The following is a 26,350-nucleotide window of genomic DNA, read 5'->3' on the forward strand; positions in this document are numbered from 1 at the left end:
AAAAAAAAAATGCTGTTTTTTACCTCTTCGGTATCCACAGTATAATGAGCAAAATAGGTCAAATTAAAAATTTGGAGAGAAAATAAAACCCTGTACATCCTGAGATGATTATTTTAGTACATTTCTCTGTTAAACTGACTTTAATTTTATTGTTGCGCTCCTTTCAGCACTCTCTGTGTGTGAATTAAACCGTAATCCATATCATCGCCGTGTCATTCTCGCATGTCCACGCTAAGCTGAAGCTGCTACCCACTGACACACCACCGCTGTGATCTTCAGAGAGAAGATAGAAAGGCAAAGGAGTGGAGGAGCGGTGGGAGTGGAGTGTTGTGGGGGGTGGGGAGGGGTAGGGAAGGAGCCGGAATTACCAGATTTAAATAAAGTCAACTTTCCGGCCATCTGGCCAGTGTTTGGGATAGAGGGGAAAGCCTTGAAGGCTTGTGGAGCCTGAGTGAGAAAGCTGTATTTTTAATACTCCCGATCCAAACCTCTTAGCAAAACAAAATGCATGGTAGGTCTGCCTTACAATATAAAGCACCTTGAGGCGACTGTTGTTGTGATTTGGTGCTGTATTGAATAAATTAAACTTGCTTTTGTCCTTATCACAATACACCAGTTACAGAAATAATGTCCTTCAGTAGCATTTATGATGGGGGACATATTTGCCTAAGATCAGATACAAACAACTGTGATACTAATAATGAGGTTTAGTTATCAGTATCGACTGAGTGAATTTTAGATTGATGAGTCAGTCACAGCACAGCCTGGAGTCAGTGTAAGTGGATCTTGAGACACGCATCATGGTCCAAGAAAAGTGGCACATGGGCTGGTGAGAGGAAATCAGGAGAGGGTGACCAGGAGGACATATCCCTAAACCAAGCACTCTAAAATTAAAGACAAAACAATGTGTCAGGGCATGATTGATCAGTCTGTAGTGTTTTGTCAAAATTCAGCCGTCTTTGCAGCCCCACCCCCAGGCACTTCCTATAATCAAAGGCCATGCCCACCCATGGCTAATTAGACATTAAGCAAACGTCAAGAGGGTCTGATTTAAAGCAGCCATCCTAGACCTGAGCAAAACAAAGGGAGCAGAGTGGGGAAATGGGAAAGATCCAGATCAATACTGAGCGGCACTTTTGTTTGCTGAAATGCCATAGAGGCTGAAATAAATCAGATAGAGGAGGGAGAGAAGGCCCAGCGATTGCGTTCTCACGGCTCCCCGGGCACTGCACTGAGAACAGGCACACCTGGCCTAACAAAGCCCAGAAAAAGGGGAGGGATGAGCATGCAGGCAGGCATGCATCCACAGAACCACACACTCACAGACGCTATCTGACTTCAACTAAATCATTTGAACAAGAGGGGATTTAAAAGGATTTCCTATTGACGCCATCAGACATATAGCGTGAAGTCTCAGTAGAAGTAATACTAAAAATAAGAGGACAATAAGAGCATTCATGATAATCACAACTTTTATATGTATGTATATTAATTATTGTCATCATCATTGCCAATACAACTTCACCATAAAAACACTCTGAATTCTGAATAAAGCGAAAGGAGAACAGCCATGATAATTTGATCATTTGATAAATTGAAAAGTAAATTAGAAAATTGATTGGGCTTCAAAGGATATAGGTGGCATTTTAATTGGTATTTCATTTCATGTGATGATGCCCAGTGGTTTCCTGCTAATGCAGATTTAAGTAGTAATATTCATATGGCGGCACCACCTCTTGGTGTTCACAATGATGCCATCAAAATGAGTTTAATTCAGCTTTGGGTTTTCCCTGATCAGTGATCACTCCAGAGTTTTCTGATATAAAACGCCTCACTTCACCCCTCCTTCCCCCTTTCTGCAGCATCTGTGGCAGGGCTCCCCCTGTAAATCATACTGTCACTTCTCACACTCGGCACCTCTGGAGCGTGAGCACCCGAGCTGGTTTCAATTTGTGCCTTGAGCAAAGTTAATAAGTTTGAGATAAATTTAGCTGGCCTGGCTGGAGCTGATTTGGCACGGTGTACGCTTTCACCCCCATGATTAGCCGTGGTCCTAAACTTCACTGGTAAAGCACAAAGAGAGAGTCTGTTTCACCCTAATGCGGTGTGACCCCATGCAGAGAAGCCTGTTATCACTGCTTTTTAGTGAGTTCAGGTTACAGGTGAGCCAGGTACTAAAAAGATAATACTGACATAGCGTATGCTGCTTATGTGGGCGGGGGGGGGGGGTTCAGTTAGGAGGAAGTAGTAAGAACATCCACAAAACGTTCTCTAGCAAAGAAGAAATTCAAGCAAGTTAATTCGCCGAGTAAAGATGAAGGAGGAAGCTGTCACAGAAGAGAAACTGAGAAGTAGCACAAGTCAGGATTATACAATGACTGAAATTGTTCACAGTCAACGAGAGCCACTCACCAGAGCTGGGTTTAAGGGCCACTGCCATTTAGGTAAATTTACTTTACATCAAGCTAATACTCATCTATGCTAACCTTCAGCAACTGGCGAGATGTTAGTAAGCAGTCACTTGGCTATTAACCAGCTGGAAGTGACTAGAGCCCTTTTTGCTTACAACCACATGATTGGGGGCTACCCCCAGTAACCTAATGCAGGGACCAATTATACATAATTTAAGACTTAAGCAATTTCGACAGATTTCTGGAAATTACTGTAGAGCTCTTGTTGCTGTTGCTGAAGAGAAATGACAGTGGGATATTTTGACAGGTTTTTACTACAAACCAGTTCTCAGATACACAAAAGTAGGGGTACATGGCGGCTAATATCCATGTGTTGATTGGGGCTAAAGTCAGGGGGTTAAGTAAGGTCTAGTTAGCTGGGTTCTGAATTACCACAGAGAAGGTTAAGCAAAACAACAGGCCTTCATCCCACCTGTCTACAAATTACTGCTACATAAACACGATGGCCGGTCGGCTGCATGCACACGCATAAGATAAATTTACCTAGGTGGTCGAACGTCACGTAACACAGCTGACAACTGGAGACGGGCTCAAAGATTGTGAGCTTGAGCCTAATGCTAAAAAAAGCTGCGAGCTGTGCCAATCTTTGTGTGTTTTGGAGAGGCTACTATTAGTAATTTTATTCACCGCAACTGTATTCCATGGTTAAATGGTTAAGTCATTGACATTACAGAAAGAGAAGCGTGAAACTGGAACAAAGGTTTTCTATCATGGTGTAAAAATACACTTCAGCCCGAACCCTATAACATGCACATATCTCCATTAGGAGCTGATCCTGTCTCCTCTGCTGTTTTTGGCTGTGTGATTTGGCACTGTTAACAGGTGGATGCCCCTATGTTTACTACCCGTCTCTCTGTGTTTGCTGATGGTCAGACAGGAAGCTGGCCAGACTGTGGTCAGCCTGAGTCAGTACTGGAAAAAAAGACAATTTTCAGATTGGTGTGAGGAAGACTTGGTGACATCACTGTTATGGGATAGCCTTCTGAAGGTGGAGGCAACTTGGGTATTTCTGGCTCTGCTTATACACACACTATCCTAAACATGAAACGTTGAAGTATTCTCAAAATATCTGAGCAATGACATCATTTTGGATTGGAGGTTACACTGCCTCCGTGTAAGCGTCATGATTAGGTGAAGCTTAGTATGTGCTAGGGACTTCTGTGGACATTAAATATCCCAAATTAGTCATGTCTAATCCCTATAACTGTGATTGTACTGCATACATAATAGTATTTGTGTGAATGTGTGTGTGTGTGTGTGTGAAAGCATGTAATTGCGGTGTGTGGTCCTATTCACATCACACATAGGTGTCAGCTCCCCACTGCTGGGCCGCTACCACTTCACCTAGAGACACAATTAAAAGCCCCGGCCGGAAAGCGGGGCTGAGCGGGTGGATGCTGAGATGAGACAGGCTTACTGAGCAGTTCCTTTCCCTCCTCGTCTCTGAAGGCTACTTGGCAAGACGCAGACGGCCCGACATGTCAGTTCCAAACAAAAGTCCAATCTGTCTCAACACAGTTGGTTGACTGCAGGACCTGAAGCAAGCCCAACACGTAGCATCTCTGTGCTTGCTTTGCACTGAGCCATGCATGCTCACACAAAGGGAAACAGGAAGGCCTGATCAGGTCAGCATTTCACAGCTATTCAGGTGGTCTGCATGTAGAGCTGCAGAACTCAAGGGACACAGCCACTGATAATTTTCTCTGGCATACGCTGACTTTTCTTTAGAGGCAGTGAGAAAAGTGTTCTTTCTCATCAAGGCCACTGCTACATGGTCTGTAATTACCAACAGATGCTTGCCCTTTATTTGTATATGTCTTTATTTTTATTTTAATATGAGGCATTAGTCAAACACAATCAATCTAATAACTGAGATTTTAAAATTTTTTTTTTTTTTTACCGCTGGAATAGTTTCCTAGCAAACTTTTAGATAAACATCATAATTGATGTATGAATAAGCTGTTGATCCATGTGGCATCTTAATTATTAGATCTAAATAACATTTTGAGGATATAAATCCACTGTTCTCTGTCAGGAAACTGAGACAAATCATCTGATAAATTTCTATTCCTGGGATCCAGTGGCAATCCTATAAAATCCCACATATTGAACGCTGTCTTGTATTGCCTCTAGCAGTACGTTAACCTCTGACCTTAAACTTACATTTAGGACATCTGGTTTGTGTACTGGGATCAGTGATCATTCACCTGTCATACAGTCTTAATGCACTCATATTAACAAGGCTAACAAGACTAAAAGAGCTTCTCCAAATAGATGAAATCAAATGAGGGGAAGATTTGTTTTCAAGCCTCAGACGTGTACTCGGAACAAACAAACAGATTTACTACTCAGACAAGTAAGTGCTAAGTGAAAGTGTTGCATTTTGTTAGGTAATCAAGAGAGTAATCATCAAACCTTTAAGCTTCTCTCACATCAAGTGTTTTTTTTACTCTTTTTCACCCTTTGATGTAACGACAGAGAAAGATTTGCTTCCTTTATCAGTTGTGGTCACTCATAGCTCATAGCTTTCCAAAGATTACATTCATAGATGTTTTGCCCTCTATAAAAAGATGATTCCCAGAGTTTACAGGGGAATACTCAAATTCCCATTTCCTAATTTTTATCTAATTGGTTTTTGGCACTTCACACCCAGGTAACAGGTGTTTGTAGTATTTCCCTTCCTGAAACCTACAGTGGGTTTATTTAGGTTTTCACACTCACACTATATCCACCACCCAGCTCCCACTTTTCCCCATATAACAGGAGAAAAGCATCACTTGCGTGACTCACAGCCCAGCCAGTCTGTTACACAGCTGAGGTCTTGGATGCAACTTAGCCGTGCGCCTCTATAACACAAGTTGTAAAATGACACAACTCCTCAAGTAGCTCCTCAGCAGCTATCAAACCCCAAGTGCCTGTTAAAGCTCACTGACTCCCCCTCACCTCTACCATTCCACCCTTGTCTTATAAAACCAGGAGCCATAAAAGTGCCCCAGGGATCACTCTTTTTTTCTCCACGTGTTCTCAGTGTTGTGACAAATAGACAATTCATACATAAACATGCTGTGGCAATATTTTGGACGTGATTCTTTCAATTGGGGATTAATAAGAGCTGATTTATTTGCTGGAGATCAGAGGTCAGACCACAGATGGAGAAAAATAACCACAGTGGATGCTTTGTTTCAACGTGAGTAATTTCCAGTATAAGCAGGAAAAGCAGTGATTGTTCAGAATCAAGCTTGCCTGATCTGCAGTTACCTGATCTGAGTATGAAAAATATCCCAGTAATTAAGCAATAAGTCAAAAGACAATTTTATGACCAGTGTCCGTGTGGACATGAAGAAAATATTACAAGCCTAAATAGGGCTGAGGACTTGGAATGTCAGCTCCAGCAGCCCCTCCCAGCCACTGCACCACCCCTCCTACCCAGTGTTTCCACCCTTTTCCTTTTGCCACTCCTTTCCCTCCCAAATTTTTCCACAGGATTGCCAACAAAATTCAAGTTTTAGCAACTGCTGGCATTATTTTTAAAAGAAAAGCAAAACTATTGATCGACTGATCAAATGTTATGAGATGAAATAAAAATTGGACTTATAGCACAAGTAATTTAACCACATACCAGGTGCAAAATCTGCTGTGTTTCCTTCCAAGATAGGGTTTTATACCAAACATTCCTACTACAGGTATTTTAAATTGCAACCTTTGCAATATTGCTTTAATTTGCATATGTTTGCAGACACTTGCAAAGAAAAAGCTGCTGAGTTCTTATAGCGCAACATGGAAATGATTACCTCCTGGCAAATGCAGATTTGTTGGCAGATTTCTGCTTGAGTATGTGTGTCTGTGCACATTCAAGTGTGTAGATACACTTGAGCACAAAGAGACTAATTGCCACTTAAACATCACTAGGTTTCATTTGACAAGTGTGCTGTGCATCAGCCAAAGCAACATCTGGACTCAAACAGAGAAATGAGATGACTGCCAAGCACATGCGTTACAGCTCAAACCTCAGCGCAGGAGAATGCCTGCAAGGCTGAAAATTAGCTGAGAAAGTGTAAAGGCTGCACAGCAGAAATGTCTTTCTGTCTCTCTTTCCGTGCTGATTCTGCAAAATACATTCGAAAAAGGAGTTGAAAACAACATGGCAAATGTTTTTTAAAGTATATGACTGTTAGATGATTTTCGAGAAAGCCTACACAAATACAAAAAAAAAAAACTACCCTAAAATAAAGGTAAAGGTTATAGTCACCCCGAGGAAGCGTAAAAAAACCCCCTTTAAAATAAAGTCATCTAATACACAAAGATCTAATAAATATTCATTTCACTACTTTTAAGGGATACATTTATTTCACAAGTGGCTTTTACGACCAAATCGATGTACCCCTTACAGAGTGGTGTTTTCTTTTTTGTGTGTGTCTGTGTTTTCAAGGATTCAAGCATGGCTAACGTTTGTGGTAATGACAAAATATAGTTACGATTAGTAGCTGCGGAAAGGTTAAAAGTGGAAGAAAATGTAACAGATAGAACAGCTTTGGAATGGCTGTGGAAATATCATAAAAATCTTCTCCAAATGAAATGATCTCAGGAACATTTGCCTTTAAATATTAACAGTAGCTAACGTGACAATTTTGACATGTACTTAAATACAAGGCTGCAAGCATTTCCTTTTCTTGTCTTCTGTAAAATAAATTATTACTAATGATTGTAAATATGCCATACAATTAAAAACCAAAACATTATTTGCCTGAGGCAAATCACAAATTGTGCTACAGTAATGAAAATGGAGGTGCTATAGCCAGCCCCTAGGATTTAAAGATTCGGGGTGGAACACCTCGTGCCCTTCAGGAAGAAAGGCAGAGAGGACCGTTCAGCTGTCCGGAAGACGTCGGATATTCTCCCACCTTATACCAAATTTAAGGGTAAACTCTCACGACTCAACAACATCAGCAAAAACAAGCAGTTTTTGATCACAAACCTCCCTCTGAAAAAAAGTTGCAGTTGTTACTTGGTTTCTATAATGCTGCACACTCATCAATTCCCTACAAGAGCACGAATTGTAATGGAAACATTAAAGCAATGCTGATGTTTTGACTTCAAATACTGCTGTTATCTAATCTGCTAATGGTTTCATAATTAAAAACTTTATCATCAGACAACTCGTGTTTCCTGTCCAATGATGTTATCATAACCACAAAAACTCATGTTGCGAGCTGCACAGAAAAAAAAAAGTGATAAACTGTTGTTGGACCCTAACTATCAACATTGGCTGTAAAATTTTGGTATGCATATCATAATTGTCATGTGTAATATTAATACGGCAACAAAGCTACATCTGAAAATGCAGGTTTTCACTAAAACTGGAACTCCTAATGCCATCGAGTGGCTAATCAGCTTATTGATGCATTTCTTTCAAACCTAAATGCATGCTTTTTTGGCAGTGGTCCTGCTCATGTGTCCTGCGGTACCTTTGTTGGCCTTTTTCTTTCAGGCAGGCGGTGCTCACACATCTGTTGTTGGTTTCACCGTATTCTACCTTTTCATATGCAATAGGTAACATTTTGCAGAGCATAAGCAATAATTGGTGAGACAACTGTTAAATGGTGATCACGCTCTGAGTGTTGCAGAAATCTTATGACAGACTGTAAGGCATATCTGGCCTCCATTAGTCTGTCTGAGTGAATGGCTGTGAGGCTTAGTAATCTGAATTTTCATCGAAGGGTAAAGCAGGGAGATTTTTTTATTTTTTATTTTTTGTTTTTTTGGGAGAGGAGTAGACGAAGAACAGGGAAGAGATGGTTTAGGGAATTGCAGGCAAGGACATTCCTTTATGGTTTTGATTTGGGAGTAACGCTTCATCAATTGCATAGTAAACTGCCTGAGTAGAAAAAAAAACTTAATACCACTGAGCATGGAAGTGAAGTGATGAATCCAGCAATGCTGATGCTTTTTTTCCCCAAGTAATGTGACTTTTCAGGCTGCCTCAGTAATCAAACTGTGGATTTTATAGATAGTGGTGATGATAATGCTGATAACATTGATGTCACAGAATGTTTTACTGAAAAAGATAAATTAATAATTCTGCTGTTCATAGTAAAAACTGATCCAAATAATACAGATGGAGGCAAAACTCTGTTAGCATTGTGTCTACCCATTAAGCAATTTACATTATAGGAATGCTAATCCTCTCTAGACTCCACTACAGATGGATGAGAACATTATTATCCAATTGGCTCCACCATTATAGTTTCACTGAAACTGTAATGGTAGTGCAGAGCACTGAGATCCACTGTATTTGAGACAGCCACCCTGCCAACCTTCAGGCAAAGAGCACCTCACTGGCTAATTAAGACCAGAAGTCCTCCAAAAACAAAAAAAGAAAAAGAAGAAAAAGAAGAAACCCAGAGGATTTTCTTTAATTCCATACACAGGAATCCCGGTTTCACTCAGCACACACCCAGATGCAACAAAGGGATTACTTTAACCTTCAGCTGCTAAATATTCATAAGCAAAACAGTATCCATAACAAATATATCAGCAACATTCAGTCACCAAAGACCTATGTATCTTAGATAAACGCTGATGCACGGCACAGTTCAAAAATGGATTGCCTTAATGCGAGAATGAAAGCAAAACAAGCTATGCAAACAAAAACAAAACAGAATAGTATCAACAGACTAGAAAATCCATTTTACTCTGCTAGATTTGCTTAATGATGGGTTAAGTAGTAGAGTAAGTAGAAGTAATAACTGCTTCATGATCAAGCCAAAAGATGGTAGATTTTGAAGCGGTCTGATAAAGAAATACCTGATTTCAATCATGCCAGTGAGAAATGTATGCAGAACCCGAGAGAGCGGAGAAGTTGGGGAAGCGGAGACAGTTTTCAACACAGATAAAAATCAGCTGGCGCCTGCTGAGGAGGCGCCCGAGTACAGTATGTCCTGTCACCGCCACGGACAAAACTCTTCCTAGTCACGCCTAAAAAGAGGATTTACATCTCCATTTTCACATTTGGCTTTTGGTTCGTACTAATATGAAAGTGGCCAAATGTGTGCCATGCAATATGAATGAAGGATTTCACAGCTGTTTCTTAAAATAAACAAATAGTTGTATATGTATATGCTTTCTGTTTTCTCTCTTATATCTTTAAGTCAAAGCCAGATGGCAAAATTCATAAACAAAATTCTTATATAAACTAAACTAAAACTGCCAAGTAACATTGCGTTCTTTCCCTTTCACCTCATATTCTCCTTTTTTCCTTATGTTGTTGTTTTTTACTTGCTGTTAGCCAGCACTAAAAACTGCCCATTTTACCCCCTGTGGGACTGCACGCAGTCTCTGTTGCAAGCTCTCCCTCCCTTGCACTTGTGATCTTTGGGCTGGTGGGAAACGTGCGGAGGTATTCCATTTTCTCCCTGCTCCGTGCACGACTTTAAGCGCCATCCCAAGAGACATGGATTGGGTTTACCGTCCAGACCTTCCACTCCCCACATGCTCATCAACACTGTATACATCCACTGGTTTTCATCAGCTCCTTCTCAGGGTCTGCCACCTGCATGTTCTTCTACATAGATACTATTGTTAAAAATAAAGAGTTAAGCTTCAGTGAGCAACTTCAACCAAACCAAAGTGCGCTGGAGCCACAGTTTCAGGTCACAGGAGTGCGCTGAGGTGTAGGTGCTGTGTAACTCTAGATGGTTAATTACAGTGTGTCCGTGGCAGTGAAATAAGAGGGTCATAGCTTCCTGATACTCTTTTTCATGATTCAAATGTTCCTCTTCTCTGTCCAGATGGAGTGTTATCTCTCAACTTCTGCTAAAATCAAAGCAAGAGTCACCATCTGCTTGCTTCTCTTGTTTTGGGTTTCATTCATTCAGTCATTCAGTAATAAAAAAAAGCTTGTTTGTGGCTAAATTTAATGATGCTTTCTTGCCTGCATGTCCCATCATTAGAGTCATCTGATCTGCTCCTCTGCTGCACCCGCCTCACTTCACCATCTCTTGTTTGCAAGAGTTTCTTTGAAGCTTTACCACAGTGGATTATATTTACTTGTTTATTTTTTACTTCAGCTAATATAGAGAACATATTTATGCATTTGACTATTGCCTCCTTGTTTTCACTTTTACATGCATGCTTGCAGTTTCCCAAACTGACACGTTCAGACACTCATTTAAAGGTTAAAGATAAATGATCCAATTCTGCTATAGTTAATTATTCGTGAGCAGGAGCAGTGCTTTGCTTTGTGCTCCAATAGCCACCATCAGCAAGATGCAATGCTGTTTGAAAAACAAGTTTTTTGGTATGACTGGCTAATAGTGTAAACTCCTCTTTAAAATACAGGGCCAATAATCAGATAGCCCAGAAACTGATGCCCGGACACAGCAAGCTACAGCAAACAAGATGGTACTCAACTGTGCAGCAAATCCAGTAAATCAGTTAGAGTTTTCTTACTCCTACTAAGAAAGGTAACCAAACTGCTCAAATATTGGATATCAGGAAATAGTGGAGAACAATTTCCTTTCAGAGTAACATTAGAATGCATGAGCCTGGCTCCCGGAGGTTCAGGGCCAGCACCGCTGGGCTGCTCCAATTAGATGGCGCTTCCCTGCTGTGTCTGACCCAGCCAGAACACAGAAGCACCCAAAGGGAGCTGGAAGGAAGAAATAGAGGAATGAGAGAAGGGAGACATACATACACACAGGCGTGAGAGCTGTGTTATGTTTGGCACGTATCACCTTATGTCTCTCACAGTCTACATGTGCTGCGGGTCATGCTGCAAAGTGATCATTAGACAACTCCAAAATGTTTAGCAAAATAAAAAGATGAAAACTCAGAAGACTAATGTGAGGAGAAAGCCTCTCATATTTAAGAACAGTTTTCATGCTTTTTGTGTATGAAATTATTGGACTGCATGGTGTAGGAACAGTAAAGAAAATAGTAAAGTTGATATTGATTGCTCCTTTTTTTAACCCAATTATGTAATTTGTAACTTACTGAGTTTTAAAACGTTGTATTATTACACTTAACCCACTATGTAAACCATCTTTTCCACTGCACATAAATGATAACAGTAAAAGCATCGTATTTTGTGGAACTAATCCAAAGTGTCTGGAGTCAGAATCTCACTGTCAGTTGTCAAAATTCAAATTTAACCCCGTCTCCACAGGTTACAGTCACTAAAAGCAATTTGTTCACCTTCTCTTTTTCCTTTTCTCTGAAATAAGTTTTAACAAGAATCGACTTGACTCCCCCCCCCCCACACACACACACACACACACACCCCACCCCACTGTAATAAGACACTGTTTTAAAGCCCTTGAAGTATGTCATTGTTCATTTCACCTCTGCCCTTTCTGAATGTAATAATCTTATTGCCACGGTCTAATGCTGAAATCCCTGAACACCTAAGAAGACTAGTTTTTTTCTGACCACACAAGATATTCCTGCTTCTCCTGCAACAAGCGGTATCAAAGGCACATGGTGAGCAGCTAAGAGGAAGTGCATCTGTAGAGCATCCGTTTGCGAGATTTCTGCAAAGGTTGGGGCACTGGCTCTGATGCAGGTGCTATGCTCTGGAAGGTGATTAGATATCATCACTCTTTCATTAACTTGGTATTTCTAGTATCTCCATGACCGTGTGGAAAGAATGGCCCCTTTTCATCGGTGCTCCCAGAAAATGAGCCCTGCTGAAAGAGCCAGGTTAAGTTGGGAGGATAATGAAACAAGAGAAAAGGGGGGAGAAAGCTGACAGAGGAGTAAATAGGTGCAGTGTGGGTAATTTCTACTTAGTATTTAAACCCACGTGTATAACAGTGTAAACACTCTAATGTCACTGAGAATAAGCAAATATCAGCCAGCACACAAACAAACGCTGTACTGAGAAATAAACAAATGGGGATCTAAACAAGCGCAGGTGACGTAGACAAGAAGGGGAAGTAGGGGAAACACATTAGAGTTTATTTTTAGGTTGCGACAGTACGGCCGACAACAAAAGTCTCCTTTTCACCTGATCGCTGAAACAGGTGGAGGGAGGGGGTATGATATTCCATTTCGTAGACCAGACCCAGGCGCATACAGGTTCAACGTGAAAAGCGTCTCTGTGGGTAGGCGCTGGTCTGACATCACCCGGAGTCGTGGATGGGAGCTTTTATGTGTAGTGGTGCCAGGAAGCTGCTAGCACTGTCAGCCAGTCTGAGTCAGCGCTACGCTCTAGACACAAACGTGCAAAAATCCATGACAGAGACGAGTTTCACAACTCTGCCTGCATTCTGCTCAAAATAACCTAAACAAGAAGGCCTGGCCCTTGGGGGGTAAAGTATTTCACTGGCAACAAAAAAGAAAAACTGCAATTTATTAGTGTTTGTTATGCAAATTGTTACTGTGACATTTTTATCTTGGCGATGAGGCTTTTTATGGTTGTTTGACTGTATATTACACTGAACAAGAGTACAGCTTATTGAGTATGATTTTCAACTTTCTACTTTCTTTATGCAGTCTTTCAAAAATTATCTACTGTGTTTCTTTAAAAAATAAAACTCTAGACGTCAAAAGAAAAGCAGCAGCTCATTAATGTTGTTCAAGTAATGCTTTGTGACTGTCACCTGCTCTCGTTCCAGAGGTCCCCTGTTGAGAGTGCAATCACCTTAGCGACCTCTGCAAAGACTCGGGTAATGTCATAACATTTTGTCAACACCTTCCGAATGAGCTATTGTCATTCAGACATAATTATAGGTCAAGGCCTGTCATTGGAAATGGAGGCCAGTGACCTACAGATATCACACTCTGCTTTCATTAGCATTTCATTGTCATTCAAACTGAGTCTGAGGCCACTTCACCTGCAGGCATGAAAGGTACCTGAAAGTCACTCAGCTGAGTTCAATATTGGATTTTCTTTTCAGGTGTGCTTCCAGGAAAAAAAAAATAATTAAAAATATTGTTTAAAAACTGATGCTTGGCAGTTGCACCTATCCAAACAGCTTATGTTTACCAAGTACCATTGGTTCCACTGTCTTCCCAAATCAGAGTGTGTTTCCTTCCTTACAGATACACTATCAATAGGTACCTTCAATGTTTCAGTTTACTAGAAGCCAAGAGCAGATAAGACTGAGATTACTACTGCACTATCTCCAGGGGAGGTCAAAGCAAGAAGAAAATATGCAAGAAAGTGTGACTAGTACACACAGCTGAACCTGTACAGGGGTGAAGGCCAGAATACATCTGCTTCTCAGTTGGAAGGTATTTCCTTAGTGACATAGATAAACTATAATCTGATTTGACCTCATGAGTGAGGTGACTGCATGGTGCACTTTAGTATCATTTTAAATCAGCTTTTTAAAAATGATGTTAATTATAAATCAGAATTTTCCTGAAATATTGACCTCTAAATGTATCTGCAGTGTTTTGGGCGGAAAGCCGTTAGGCTGTGTTTTTGTCTCCTCTGTCTTTCTGATGAAGTGGAGCTGTTGTGGTTCTGAATGGGATATCAGGGAGGTGCAAGAGAGTCCGAGCAGGGAGTAAAAGGCTGGCAAAGTCTTAAAAAGTCCCTCTTAAATTTTACTCACCGCAAAATGCCAAAGCAGTGCCGAAGCACTCTGACCTGGAATGGCAAACACTGAGGAAGCCCATCCCTATGAGAATGCCATGGGTACTGCAACAAGTGTGGTCTGTTTCAGACATAACTTGTTTAAGAATCAGTTACAGCGAAACTGAGGAGGTACCCGGAAGGACACTTGATTTGTTTTGCCAAAAAGGATTTTGTTAGTTTTCCCTCTTGTGGTCTTTTGCATTTCTAGTGAATTATGTGCTAGTTGTGGTACGTCTCAAACAGATGTGATGTCAGTTGCGAGTGCTTGAAGCCACTTCTGGGGGGATTTTTTGTTTTTATTTATTTATTTTATTTTAGATATTTGGATAAAATCATTTTTTTTTTAAAAAAAAAGAACAAGAATATGGAAAACAAAAGATCAATGCCAATACCAATTCTCATCATAAAAACTATCATTTCTATTTCTTTCACACACTTCAATAGGAACACCACAAAGATTTGCACACCCACTAAACTAACACATCCACACACAAATGAAAGGGGGGGAAAAAAGAAGGAAAAAAATGAGGGGCGGTCTGTTCAGACGGTTGCAGTGGAATCTGAGAGCGCTAGGAGAGGTGGAAGACATGATTTGGCAGTTTACCCCCAGTGTTTGCCTCAACATTTTGACGCCATGGCTCGAAGTCAAGCTGAGAAGTTTCCCAAGACCTGCTCAGCCTGCAGGTGGGTGTTCCGCGAAAGCGCTGAGCCTGGCCCCTGAGGATGTGTGTCCCCTTGATCGAGCGTACGCCGCTGTGTAGGGCACCTCAAACTCTTAGCAGTCAGCACTGTGAGGGTGCGAACATGTCCCACTCCTCTGATGCCTCTGTGTTAGCCATCACAGGGTTTACTCCTCAGTGTGTCGAGACGAGCTGCCTCGCAAACTGAAAAGGCAGCAGCTCTTATTGCACTTCCCATATCTGTTTAAAAGCTGCAAATTCTGTAAATTAGATCAAATATTCAGTTTCTAATGAGATTATAGGCTGTATTAAAGGAAAAAAAAAAAACTCTACTATGTTCCTCTACTGCTTGTATTTCTCTCCAACAGCCTTTTTTACATTTGAATCTATGTCATCTAGTTATATGAAGGGAAGCTGTAAGGGCCGTCTGCCACAACATCTGGTCGACCAAGAAGGCAAGGAGCACAATGAGAAGGGAATTAAAATAAATGTAATGAAAATCATGGGAAACAATAGACGTTTACTTTTAAAAGAGAACACTTAAATGGGGGGAAAGGAGTTCTTTAAAATATTTAAAGATTAATCAACATGTGTAAAATAGTTTATGTACATGTTTAAAACACATATTTTGACTACACCATACCATGACAAATATTCTCTATTTAAGCAACATTAAAGCTATATCAACATGTATTAACAGCAAAGATTTTGAGACTTCTCACAGTGGCATTTTTAAATGTTCACTAATAGAAATCCAAATCATAAAGTTGTGATAAAAATGGGAAGCTTTCAGTCCCTTTCTGTGGCTCCATGTGATCTCATAACTTACAGTTGGATTTCATTTCTAAAATTGAATACATGGATTAGAGGGACTGAACTCTGAACAAAGTGTCCTTTGTCCACAGGAAAACAAGTGTTGGAGGAAATCCAGAAAAGTAGATTTTGCCATTGTGACATGTTTTTCATGCACTCTTTTTATAAAAATAAGTTGCCCTCACTTTGAATGTGTGAAATGTATAAACAAAATCAATAAATGTTTTATGCATTCTGATTATTTTTTTTAAAGACAGTACATCTACTTATAGTAGAAGTTAGTGTCTAAATATGTAGAGAGTGACAAAACCTTTTTTAAAATATAACCTGCGTGTAAGTTCTTAAGACAAATCACCCGTCCAATTCTAAATCCAAAGCTAACCTACCTCACTCAAATAATACTGAAAGTCTGTCTAAATGACGTTAGAAATAACCACCAGTGATGTCACTTGTTGAGTTTGTTTAGGGGAAAACATGAGGGTGAGCGGTCAACCTGTTTGGACCACTAATTGTCCACAGATAGGAAGCTACAATTTTGAACTGGCGATTACATTTAAATTATTAAAAGAAAAAAAAATTAAATACCCATTTTAATCATTGCAGCACCGCCACAAATCCACGGCTTCCTCTCAAGTTTCTGGACTGCTGTCTCCCCCTGTTGGTCAATGTGCACTGTGCAGGGAGCTGAGATGACTGAAGGCTGCCGCTCCGGAGCAGCTCTGCAGGGACTCACTGGCAGAGCTGTCTCTGTGCAGCACTAGTTTTTGACAATAACTGCCTCCCTGTATTCAAAGACCCATAAACATCAGCTCTACTCTTCATCGGTTCCTCAGCTCTGATTTAACCTAAGTGACCCTGTATTTATAAAATATAAATAAATAAAATGTTTTACTTATTTCCTGTAAATTACTCACACCGCTCAATATTTATCATAGAAAAATAGCAGAAACACAAGGATAAACTTAGTTGGTAAAGCAAAGGATTAAAACTGCAACATCCCAAATCTACATTCCACCAACAAATGTATTAAAATAAATCTAAGAAGAAGAAGTTGAAGAAAAGTTGAAGATTAGTAAGTATGACTTCAGTAAAGAAACAAAAACAAACTTGATTTTATAATCAAGTTTAAAAAAAAAAAGAAAAATACAAGAGTTTTAATGAGAATCATACCTATATTAAAGATAGGGCGGGTTTCTGTGCCTGTTACCATAAAAAGGAAGTTCATTTTATCTGATTTTAATGTACGAGTAACTAAATCAGTTTATATCATAAGCATGCTCTTTTAAAAAGGTACAAAGTTACAAAGTTGAAATGAAATGAAAGACAATAAGGGGAAAAACGCGTTTTCCTAACTTGAGCTGAGTTTTCGGTTGTTGACTGCAAGACTTCTCTGGAGCAGAGTCAAATTACGTCCCCGCCTACTAAAAAGTTTCCCCCAATCATTTCCTTGCCGTTAAAACATAAATCCAGGCATCGCCTCCCGTGTCTATAGACTCTTCAGCAATCCTGCAACAGCAGTTCTCTCATGTTTGTCTTCAAAGTCACAGTTTCGAAGCTAAGTATTTGAAAGCGACCACTTACAGATGGTTTTCTTCTCTGCGAAATTGTGAGCATTCAGCGGAACAGAAATATTTCCATATTTACTTATTTTTTCTTATTTTTTTTGTTTATTTTTATTTTTTCATTTTAAAGTTTGCCCCCGGCAAGCTGACGCTGCAGCTTTGGGGCATATCACCTGGATATAGAAAGAAGGATTTTTCCTCCTATTTTTTTTATTATTTTTTTTAACTGCGAGAAGCTGTTCTTTAATTTTTTCGCATGAATCTCCTCGACCCTTACCTGAAGATGACAGAAGAACAGGAGAAGTGTCACTCTGACGCTCCCAGCCCAAGCATGTCTGAGGATTCCGCGGGCTCGCCTTGTCCGTCCGGGTCGGGTTCGGACACTGAAAACACTCGTCCGTCCGACAACCACCTCCTCATGGGTCAAGACTATAAGAAGGAAACCGAAGAGGAAAAGTTTCCCGTGTGTATCAGAGACGCGGTGTCTCAGGTGTTGAAGGGTTACGACTGGACGCTCGTGCCTATGCCGGTGCGCGTCAACGGCTCGAGTAAAAGCAAACCCCACGTCAAAAGACCCATGAACGCGTTCATGGTGTGGGCTCAAGCTGCACGGAGAAAGTTGGCCGATCAATACCCACACCTGCACAACGCAGAACTCAGCAAAACCCTGGGCAAACTTTGGAGGTAGGCTCGCCTTAGTTTATCGTTCACTTTTACAATGCACTTTTACGCGCCGCTGTGCGCGGCACATTATTTATTAACGTACAGATTCCTGCTCTTTCAAGTTTAGCTTTGCAGTATTTTGGTTTGAATGCTTCTACTCACCTATGCTTTTGATTTTATGAGTATTTTAAGTTCATTGTTATGCATACAATGACTTCTAAAGAATTACGATGCTAACTTTTTTTTTTTGTAATGATCAGCGCTAATTACCAACTGCACAGATTGAATCAGTGTGCTTAGCTTATCCAACTGTTTACCAAGCGCAGTTTAACAAGTTTGTACAATTCCGTGTGTTATTTTCAGATTGCTCAATGAGGTAGAGAAGCGCCCGTTTGTGGAGGAGGCTGAGCGTTTGCGAGTGCAACATAAGAAGGATCACCCCGACTACAAATATCAGCCAAGGCGGAGAAAGTCTGTCAAGAACGGGCAAAGCGAACCGGAGGACAACGACCAAACTCATATCTCTCCAAATGCCATTTTCAAGGCGTTGCAGCAGGCCGACTCTCCGGCTTCAAGTATGGGCGAGGTGCACTCTCCGGGAGAGCACTCAGGTGAGGGAACAAGAAATAAAAAGCAAATATATTTTCTGTAATGTTTATGTTTTTTCAAAAGTTTCAGTTTGGATTAAAAAGATATTTTTTAGAAGCCCTCAGGGCCTTAACTGGAGAACTGTTAATGATTAGTAGTTAATGATTATTAGGTTTTACAAGCCATCATGCAAATACACCTGCCTGTAGTTACAATAAACCTCTCCTGGAGGCATGTACAGTTAAGCTTTTATATCTCATGTGGGAAACATGTTCTTAAATTCAAACTTTTTTAAGAAAAATGTTATGTTAAACAAATGTCTAACTTTGCCTTTGTCTCACTAGGTCAGTCACAGGGTCCACCAACACCCCCAACCACCCCGAAGACAGACCTTCCCTCCAGCAAAGCTGATCTGAAACGTGAGGGGCGGCCCATGCAGGAGGGCACTAGCCGCCAGCTCAACATTGATTTTGGAGCTGTGGACATCGGTGAGCTGAGCACTGATGTCATCTCCAATATAGGAAGCTTCGATGTTGATGAGTTTGATCAGTACCTGCCACCACACAGCCATGCTGGGGTGAATGGTGCAGCGCAGGCTGGTTACAGCAGCGGCTACCCTATCAACAGCTCCTCTGTCGGCCAGCCAGCCAGTGTTGGAGCCCACGCCTGGATGTCCAAGCAGCAGCAACAGCAACAGCAACAGCAGCTCTCTCTGACCACTCTGGGTGGAGGAGGAGAGCAAAGCCAGCAGGGTCAACAGAGAACCACCCAGATTAAGACGGAGCAGCTGAGCCCCAGCCACTACAGTGAGCAGCAGGGCTCCCCACAGCATGTCACCTATGGGTCCTTCAACCTCCAGCACTACAGCACCAATTCTTACCCCTCCATCACCAGATCACAATATGACTATTCAGACCACCAAAGTGGTGCCAACTCCTACTACAGTCACGCAGCTGGCCAAGGCTCAAGCTTGTACTCCACCTTTAGCTACATGAGCCCCAGCCAGAGGCCGATGTACACCCCAATTGCTGACACCACCGGGGTGCCCTCTGTGCCGCAGACCCACAGTCCGCAGCACTGGGAGCAGCCCATTTACACTCAACTTTCCAGGCCCTGAGGAGGCAGCCTGAGCACTGACTATACAACACATATATCCCAGACTTCTTTCTGCTCGGTGGCCTTTGCACCGTTACGTCACACACCTTTCATTGCCAACAGAAAAACATGACAAGAACTTTTTTTTTTTAAGGTTCTGAAAAAACACATCTTTGGATTGGCTCACAACAGTGCCTTTTGTATTGGTTTGAATTGTGATTATATTTTTTTAGATATAATGTTTTAAAAAAAGTTAAATCCTCTGTGAGGACATACTGGCTATAAATATATTAGTATGTACTGTGTATGTGTTCTGCTCTTGTCATTACTATCATATTCAGTGTCATCAGCACCCTCGTCGTCACGATTTGAAGGTTTAACAAACGTAACAGAGCAGGAATGCCGGGTAAAAACACCCTTCAGTGGCCTTACTTCTGACTAATGTATTTTTGTACAGGAAGTAAGAAACCGTTTACTGACACTGCCGTCTCATAATAGCCTATATTCTGCTTTGAACTTTTGTACTGTACATATTTTAATGTAATTCCAATGAGATGCAAGGATTGAGCGACGCACGTTTGAAATAGATTAGAATTTTTGGCCATGATATGACCGTGTCATCAGTGAATTAGTCAAATATTCTACTTCTTGTTTGCTTTAGCTCAAATTTATTGTGTTGGAAACGCTATAGCAGGTGCCATGTAACTCTCCTAAGGGCCTTACTGTGTTGCTAGCTGTAACAGCAATGCTTGCTTTGTTTTGTTTTCGTTTTGTTTTTTTGCCTTGAAACCATTGGTGCCTCAAGAGCTACGGCAGTGAGGCTTCGTCCACTTTGAATTGCAGTGTGAAAACTACAGCATAGTTCTGACTTCCTGCTTGATGAGATACAAGAAGTGACCTTTGACCCCATTATTCTCAGCAACCATCAAGTCTGAGTCCGGTGTGTTTCTATCAAGCCTTCTGCCTCAACTTTTTTTTTTCCTAACCCTTGTCTTAATTTATTCTTTAGCATTAATTTTATTTGAAAATAACTATTTGCAATTGTCGTTTTAATTCAGCAGCAGCTAGCTGAGGAGAAATAGGTTGCTGTCATATGTGGTACAAATTTGTTTATTTATCATTTGTAAATGTTTTCCTTATAAAAGTTTCTTTTATTCATGATCTAGTTATGTACAGAAGACTTATAATTACACGAGTAAGTAAAAAGAAAAACTGGAAGTCTTTCCTTTTGTCACTCTATTTCTAACAAATGTCTAAATGAATATAAAAGCAGCCGTTTTGTAAAGAATTTGCTGGAATCAACATGTTTTTTTTTTGTTTGTTTGTTTATCAAAAACATTGTGTTCCCCATTTTATATTCTGTCTCATTAGTTCCCATTTTGTCATCTTCTTAATGCAGTTTCCCTAGGTAAACATGACATTTTCTTAAAAGCTTATCTTTTGTATTATATTTGTTTGCAATAAAAGCAAAACAGAGAAATATGTGGCCGTCTTGTCTCGTCCTGTGTTTTTGTACAGCGCTGCTCGTGGTTTCCATCTGTCAGCATTTCTCACCAACACATCTGAGAGTTTCAGGGGCGCTCTGGCAGCACGGGTACCTTAATACGGTGTGCAATAAGTAGTTATGGAAAAAGGCATCTAGTCATCACTGGAGATGGAGAACAACAATAGGATTTAGTTCAGTTGATGTGAGGAGAGACATCCCCATCAAACCAGTTACAAAAAGGTGCTGACATGAGATCAGCAGATTGGCGATGCCACTGGATGAGTCTGAATTACCTTGGAACAGAAAAGGGGGGTGGGGGGGGGGGGGGTGGACAACACAGATAATTCAATTTCTGCATTACTTGGAACCAGCTTGTCATCCACCAACAGCAGTAGTTTGGTAAAACTGCACATCGACACTTCTGCCTTCTCAGACCGTGAGGTCACAGGTCCATTATTACCATGGACTACTGCCAAGATGTATGTCCACCCCCAGCCCCCCTCGCCTGTATACTCAACGGCTTAAAGAAACAAACTAAACACTGAATATTTTTTAGTCATTACTGGCCTCGTAACATTGGAGCACGGCTGACCTTAATAAATCAGTGACAGTGTAAACACAATCAGGTACTATAGGTTTGTGTTGAAATTTGAGGCACATTCACAGATGACGTCTCTTTCCTCACGTCAACTGGACTAAAATCTTTTTTTTCTTTTTCCTGCCATCCACTGCTGCACTTCATTTCACTGTGATGACTGGACATTTTTTTTAGCTTGTTCTGTAGCTACTTATTAGACATCATACTAAGGTACACAAAACCTGTATTATGGATAGAGAGCCAGATATATTAACTAGACCCATCAACCATTTCAACACCTCATTGTAATGCAGACTGGAATCGGTCTGAGTGACTTTCTCCCAAAGTTTTTTATGTGTTTTTTTTTCTTTCTTTTCTTTTCTTTTTTTAACCATATATTGCACTCTTATGTATGAAATTGCTTCTCTAAAAATATGTCCATCAGACTAATTTATTTATTAGATAATCTAAACTGTTTGCTATTCTGAGTGAAAAATGTCTAGTGGCTGTTTAACATTTCGTTTTATGATCAAAGTAATAAAAATATAAAAGTAATGCTTTGTGACATCATAACGCCAGCTTTACTTCGTTCATCTGATCTGGGATTTTCTGTGGCTTCTGGTAAAGCGTTCAGAAACTCATATGCGGTCACTTAAGGTTTATTGTGTTGAGGACACAACACTGTCCTAAGGCTTGACTTTGGTGTCTCTGGTTAAATACAAAGGTAGTAAACTTCCCCTCTAACAGTGAGGAGCATGCGGGGCATGTGAGGCCCTGAACCTACCTCCCACAGAGAGCCCCTGAGGCACATCCATCACTGAACCTCCAGTGGCTCAAACGTGGAGCTAGGCAACAGGGCAGCAGGGCCTCAGGGCTTAGCAGGGCAAAAGGAAGGCAGTTACCGCTGATTCAGAGCAGGGCAGAACGGTGATGTGAGAAAAGGACAGAAGAACAAGAAAAATCCATCAAGAGTTGTTAAGCACGAGTTCTTAATGAAAATAAAATGTTACCTGACTTAAAATGTCTTGATGCTGCCTGAGCTTGCTCCAGCAGGCGTGACTCAGTGCTAAGGACATGATTGGCTCCTCGTGAAAACTGCTGCCTGAAAGTTAAACTGGGGCCAACATTTCTGTTCAGTAAACAAAGAAAAAAAGTCAACTTTAGTAAACACAGGTTCGCTAGTTATAGGAAATGACCAAAACATTTTTGCTAAATTGTTTCACTCTCAGGTTGTTGGCAGTGTTAGTGCATGGGAAAATGTTAAATGTTTACACTTGCAAGTCCAGCTCCCCCAAAAAATCAATCCAGATCAATTCAGAACACATAAGGTGATCATATTAACACTTCTGGTAAAATGATTTAATATTTCTAAAAAGTATATTTTTGATCATTTCTTTTCATTGATCCTTTCTCTGTTTCTCTGTTGTTCCTTCTATGCGAGTTAAACTCACTTGATTGATTCAGGGTGAATCAAGTGAGTCTAAGTCACTCTGTTACCGAGGAAAGGTGTTTGAATGTTTATCTTTTATTATTCACAGAGAGTCTGGATAGGACATGTTTGAATACAGCCTCTGACTTCAGTAGAAAAAAGAAAAAAAGAGATAACGTAGATAATAGAGAACATGATGATAGTGACTTTCATCGTATTTCATCAGAATGATGTGTCATGTAGTGTTGTCAAATGGTAGCACCACGCCAGGAAATGACATCAGTACTGAGGTTTTCCCTGTGTGAGACCACAGTGATTCATTTCTCAGGCTTTTCTGCAGGCACAGGCGGTCTTGGCCAGAGGCGAGTCAAAAGTAATGTTAAATTTAATGTAATTCATCCCAAAAAATTGCCACAAGAAATGATAATAACATTTTCCCTGATTATAACTTCTGTTAACAATTCAAAGCAACTGCACAACATCAGATAGTCAGGAAACGACATATACAGTCACAGCCTATCATTACTGGGGATCTATATTAAAAACAAATCTGGGCACAGCAACAAAAAAAAGAAAAAAGAAACAAGAAAAGCATCTTTCTAAACCAAGCGTCCCAGCCTGCCGAGCTAGTGAGTGGATTGGGGCTGAAATGGGGCTGCCCACCAAACAGCAGGAGTGCCCTGATGAATGTTTCCGAGAAGGATCGGAAACAAGACCAAATTTTTCTTTCTTTCTTTCTTTCTTTTTTTCAGACAGGCCTTTCCATGGGCAATTTTCCCAGGACGACTCCATTATTATTCTGCAGAGACGTCTGCCCCCTCCGAACCCTATGGGTGGTCTTTCTAAAGGCAAAAGGAAGAGGAAAAGAAAAGAAAAGCTGAAAAAAATCTGGTGATACACCCACGGTGAGTGGACGACAATAAGATACACAATAAAGTAAAACGAAACAAACCAAAAGTCAATCTCAACAACATACTGGAAGCACACTGTACGCTGATGGACTTTGTGAGTGCACTTGTCTTTTGCTTGGAACATCAATTTTAAAAAACAAATACTGCAGATGTTCAATGAAACCAAAAATTATGGATGATATTTAGTTTATTGATGACAGGATTGTTTCAATGTCCTGTATAAAGAATTTAAATTGCTCATCCAGTCCATAAAGTTGCTTCTGAAACTATTAAGACACATCCAGATGAACAACGCTAAATCACATGGCAAGACAAGCTGACTACAAGGCTGTTTCCATGGAGGCTACACCCTCAGCTGAAGAACTACTGTGGGAGTAAATGGGGAGCAAATAAAGGGCACATTTCCTCCGTCCTGAACTGCATTAGGTGGTGTATAGCCGAAATCGCAATGTGATTACATGAGCAACAATAGAGTCTTCTTGCTATTGTGAGATTATATTTACAATAAAATTTCACAACCGTCACTGCTCAGTTTTGCTTTTTGGGACTGTTGGAGCAGACTTAGGAAGTAAGACTTTGCCCCAAAGCCATCCATCTTCCACAGGCCCTAGGAGGAGAGCGGCCTGTGCCAAGAGGCCGAGCCGGGCCAGCCTGCTAGAACCCTTGGTGAGTTTTGTGCCTTTGTCTGAGGATGTGGAAGAAACCTGGCACCAGCCCGAGGTCAGCGGCACAAAATTATATTACCATAATCCCATTAAGTGTGTCTGAGGCCTCATGAGCCCCAGCTCAGTCTGGGAGGAAGGTAGGTGAGGTCTGGCAGTGGGTGGTTTGTGCTAAAGTGCACAGCCAATGAATAAGATGAGACTGGCAGTTTAGGCATTTATATATATTTTTTATTTTTTTATTTTTAAGAAGTCAAAGATAAGTCAAAGATAAATAAATGACTAAAATCTTGGTGTCAGTCAAAAACATGCCTAAAGCATGTGTTTTATATGAGTATGTGGTATGTAAAATGAAAAAAAAAAATACAAAAATACAAACAAAAAGCAGTGTATTACAGAAAAAAAAAACATGTAAACATGCAAGACAGTCTTCCATAATTGAATCCAGCGGCCTAAACAAGAACATGGATCAACTGGGTTTGTCTATAAGCTTTATTTAATCAAGGTTTCTCATCCTTATCTCTATTATCCCTCATTGTTCAAAGAAGGATTCTCTCCAGTAATAGAGATGAGATTTTCCATCCATGTTTCCATTTGTTTCCAGTTAAGACACTTAAAGTTTTGTTGACGAACCAGCCACAGATATAGTAATTTGTCTCTACTGCGACTCTGTACCTGACAAGTCTTGACAGAACATATCATTTAACTGTCCATATTTGCTTATTCGGGACAGATTGTTTGAGAAAAGTCAAACTGACATGTCGGTAAAACTGATGCCATTCTCGCAGGGCATGAGGACTTGAAATAAGCCAAGCTCTGCTAGCTGATCCTTGAGACAAAGCCGAAGCTGTCATGTACATGGAGAAACTATGTGGCATGTAAGTCAGGCATGAAACCTAGTTCCTGTTTTGTTTCAGTGTTAAACCACACCTATTTATAAAATAAATATAGTGGAATTACTATTACATTCATCTTTTTAATAAGACTTTTTAGCTCATAAATTATAAACAGGAGAAATATTAGGTTGCTTGTTTTCTTAGATCATAATTGTCAGTTTCTGTTATTGCATAAAAACGATGACTTCTTAACTATCGAGTTATCTAATTCTCTTCCTGGGGCACAGGCTGGGAGAATTTTTACATGAAATGGGAGTGCACTGTTTGTGTTTCTTATATCTTTGTTGGTTGTCTGCAAAGCCACTGCTGTGACACAAGCTGCAGAGCATTATTAGCCGTTCAGCAGCCTGTTCTTTACTGACAGACCCTGGTATCTCAAACATACCTCCCCTATGTTTGTCCATTCCATCTATGGGACAACCAGTAAGCCTTAATCCCCAGTCTAAATAAGTTAATACCTCAACTAACATGTAAAAGTAAAGTTCATGGCCAAATGCAGATTCCAGAGAAACAGCCAGCACCTAACCTGGCAGTAAACCAATTAATCAAACACAGAGAGACTCTTTGTCACAGCAACAGAAAGTGACAACCAAACCAGCAGCCAGTTTGTACTAAAGGAAGAAATGAAAGAGATTTTGCATGCTCATGTGTATTTATTTGTTTTTAGCATTTATATGTGTCCTACTTTTTTTTCCTCCTTTCCTTCTGTACAGCTCTTTCTTTTGCTGAACCCAGTGGCCTGCATGTGTTAAGATATGAGCTGTCTCTTTTCCTTTGAGAGTGGAGCTTTTGAATATCAGCAGAAGGCCAGGAGTATTACTAACTAGAGCCAACAGCATATTTACCATCAGAACTTGCTTAAATCACTTTTATCATTATCATTTCACTGTGACCAAAAGAATCAGTAGTCTGGTTTTAGTTTAGAAGCTAGTCTCT

The 26,350-nt window shown here is 40.5% G+C and overlaps 2 protein-coding genes across 17 annotated transcripts in view; one reads left to right on the forward strand and one right to left on the reverse strand.

Annotated features, from left to right (window-relative positions):
* Positions 1–26,350, reverse strand: part of LOC146520023 (uncharacterized) — a 170,528-nt gene continuing 144,178 nt past the window's right edge. For 9 of the 16 annotated variants that reach the window (XR_014873924.1, XR_014873928.1, XR_014873929.1 and 6 more), the window contains one exon: positions 11,440–26,350. This exon is cut by the window's right edge. The gene's annotated coding sequence lies outside the window, so the exon portion shown is untranslated. The other 7 variants (XR_014873925.1, XR_014873926.1, XR_014873921.1 and 4 more) reach the window with 1 other exon arrangement.
* On the forward strand, positions 17,364–19,853 carry LOC146520024 (transcription factor Sox-9-like). The gene is made up of 3 exons (XM_085158340.1): positions 17,364–17,791; positions 18,134–18,381; positions 18,703–19,853. The coding sequence occupies exons 1-3, from the start codon at positions 17,364–17,366 to the stop codon at positions 19,473–19,475; spliced, it is 1,449 nt and encodes a 482-aa protein (XP_085014466.1). The 3' UTR covers positions 19,476–19,853.

Source organism: Neolamprologus multifasciatus, chromosome 4 (assembly GCF_963576455.1).
Source record: "Neolamprologus multifasciatus chromosome 4, fNeoMul1.2, whole genome shotgun sequence".
In the NCBI taxonomy this organism is placed as follows: domain Eukaryota; kingdom Metazoa; phylum Chordata; class Actinopteri; order Cichliformes; family Cichlidae; genus Neolamprologus; species Neolamprologus multifasciatus.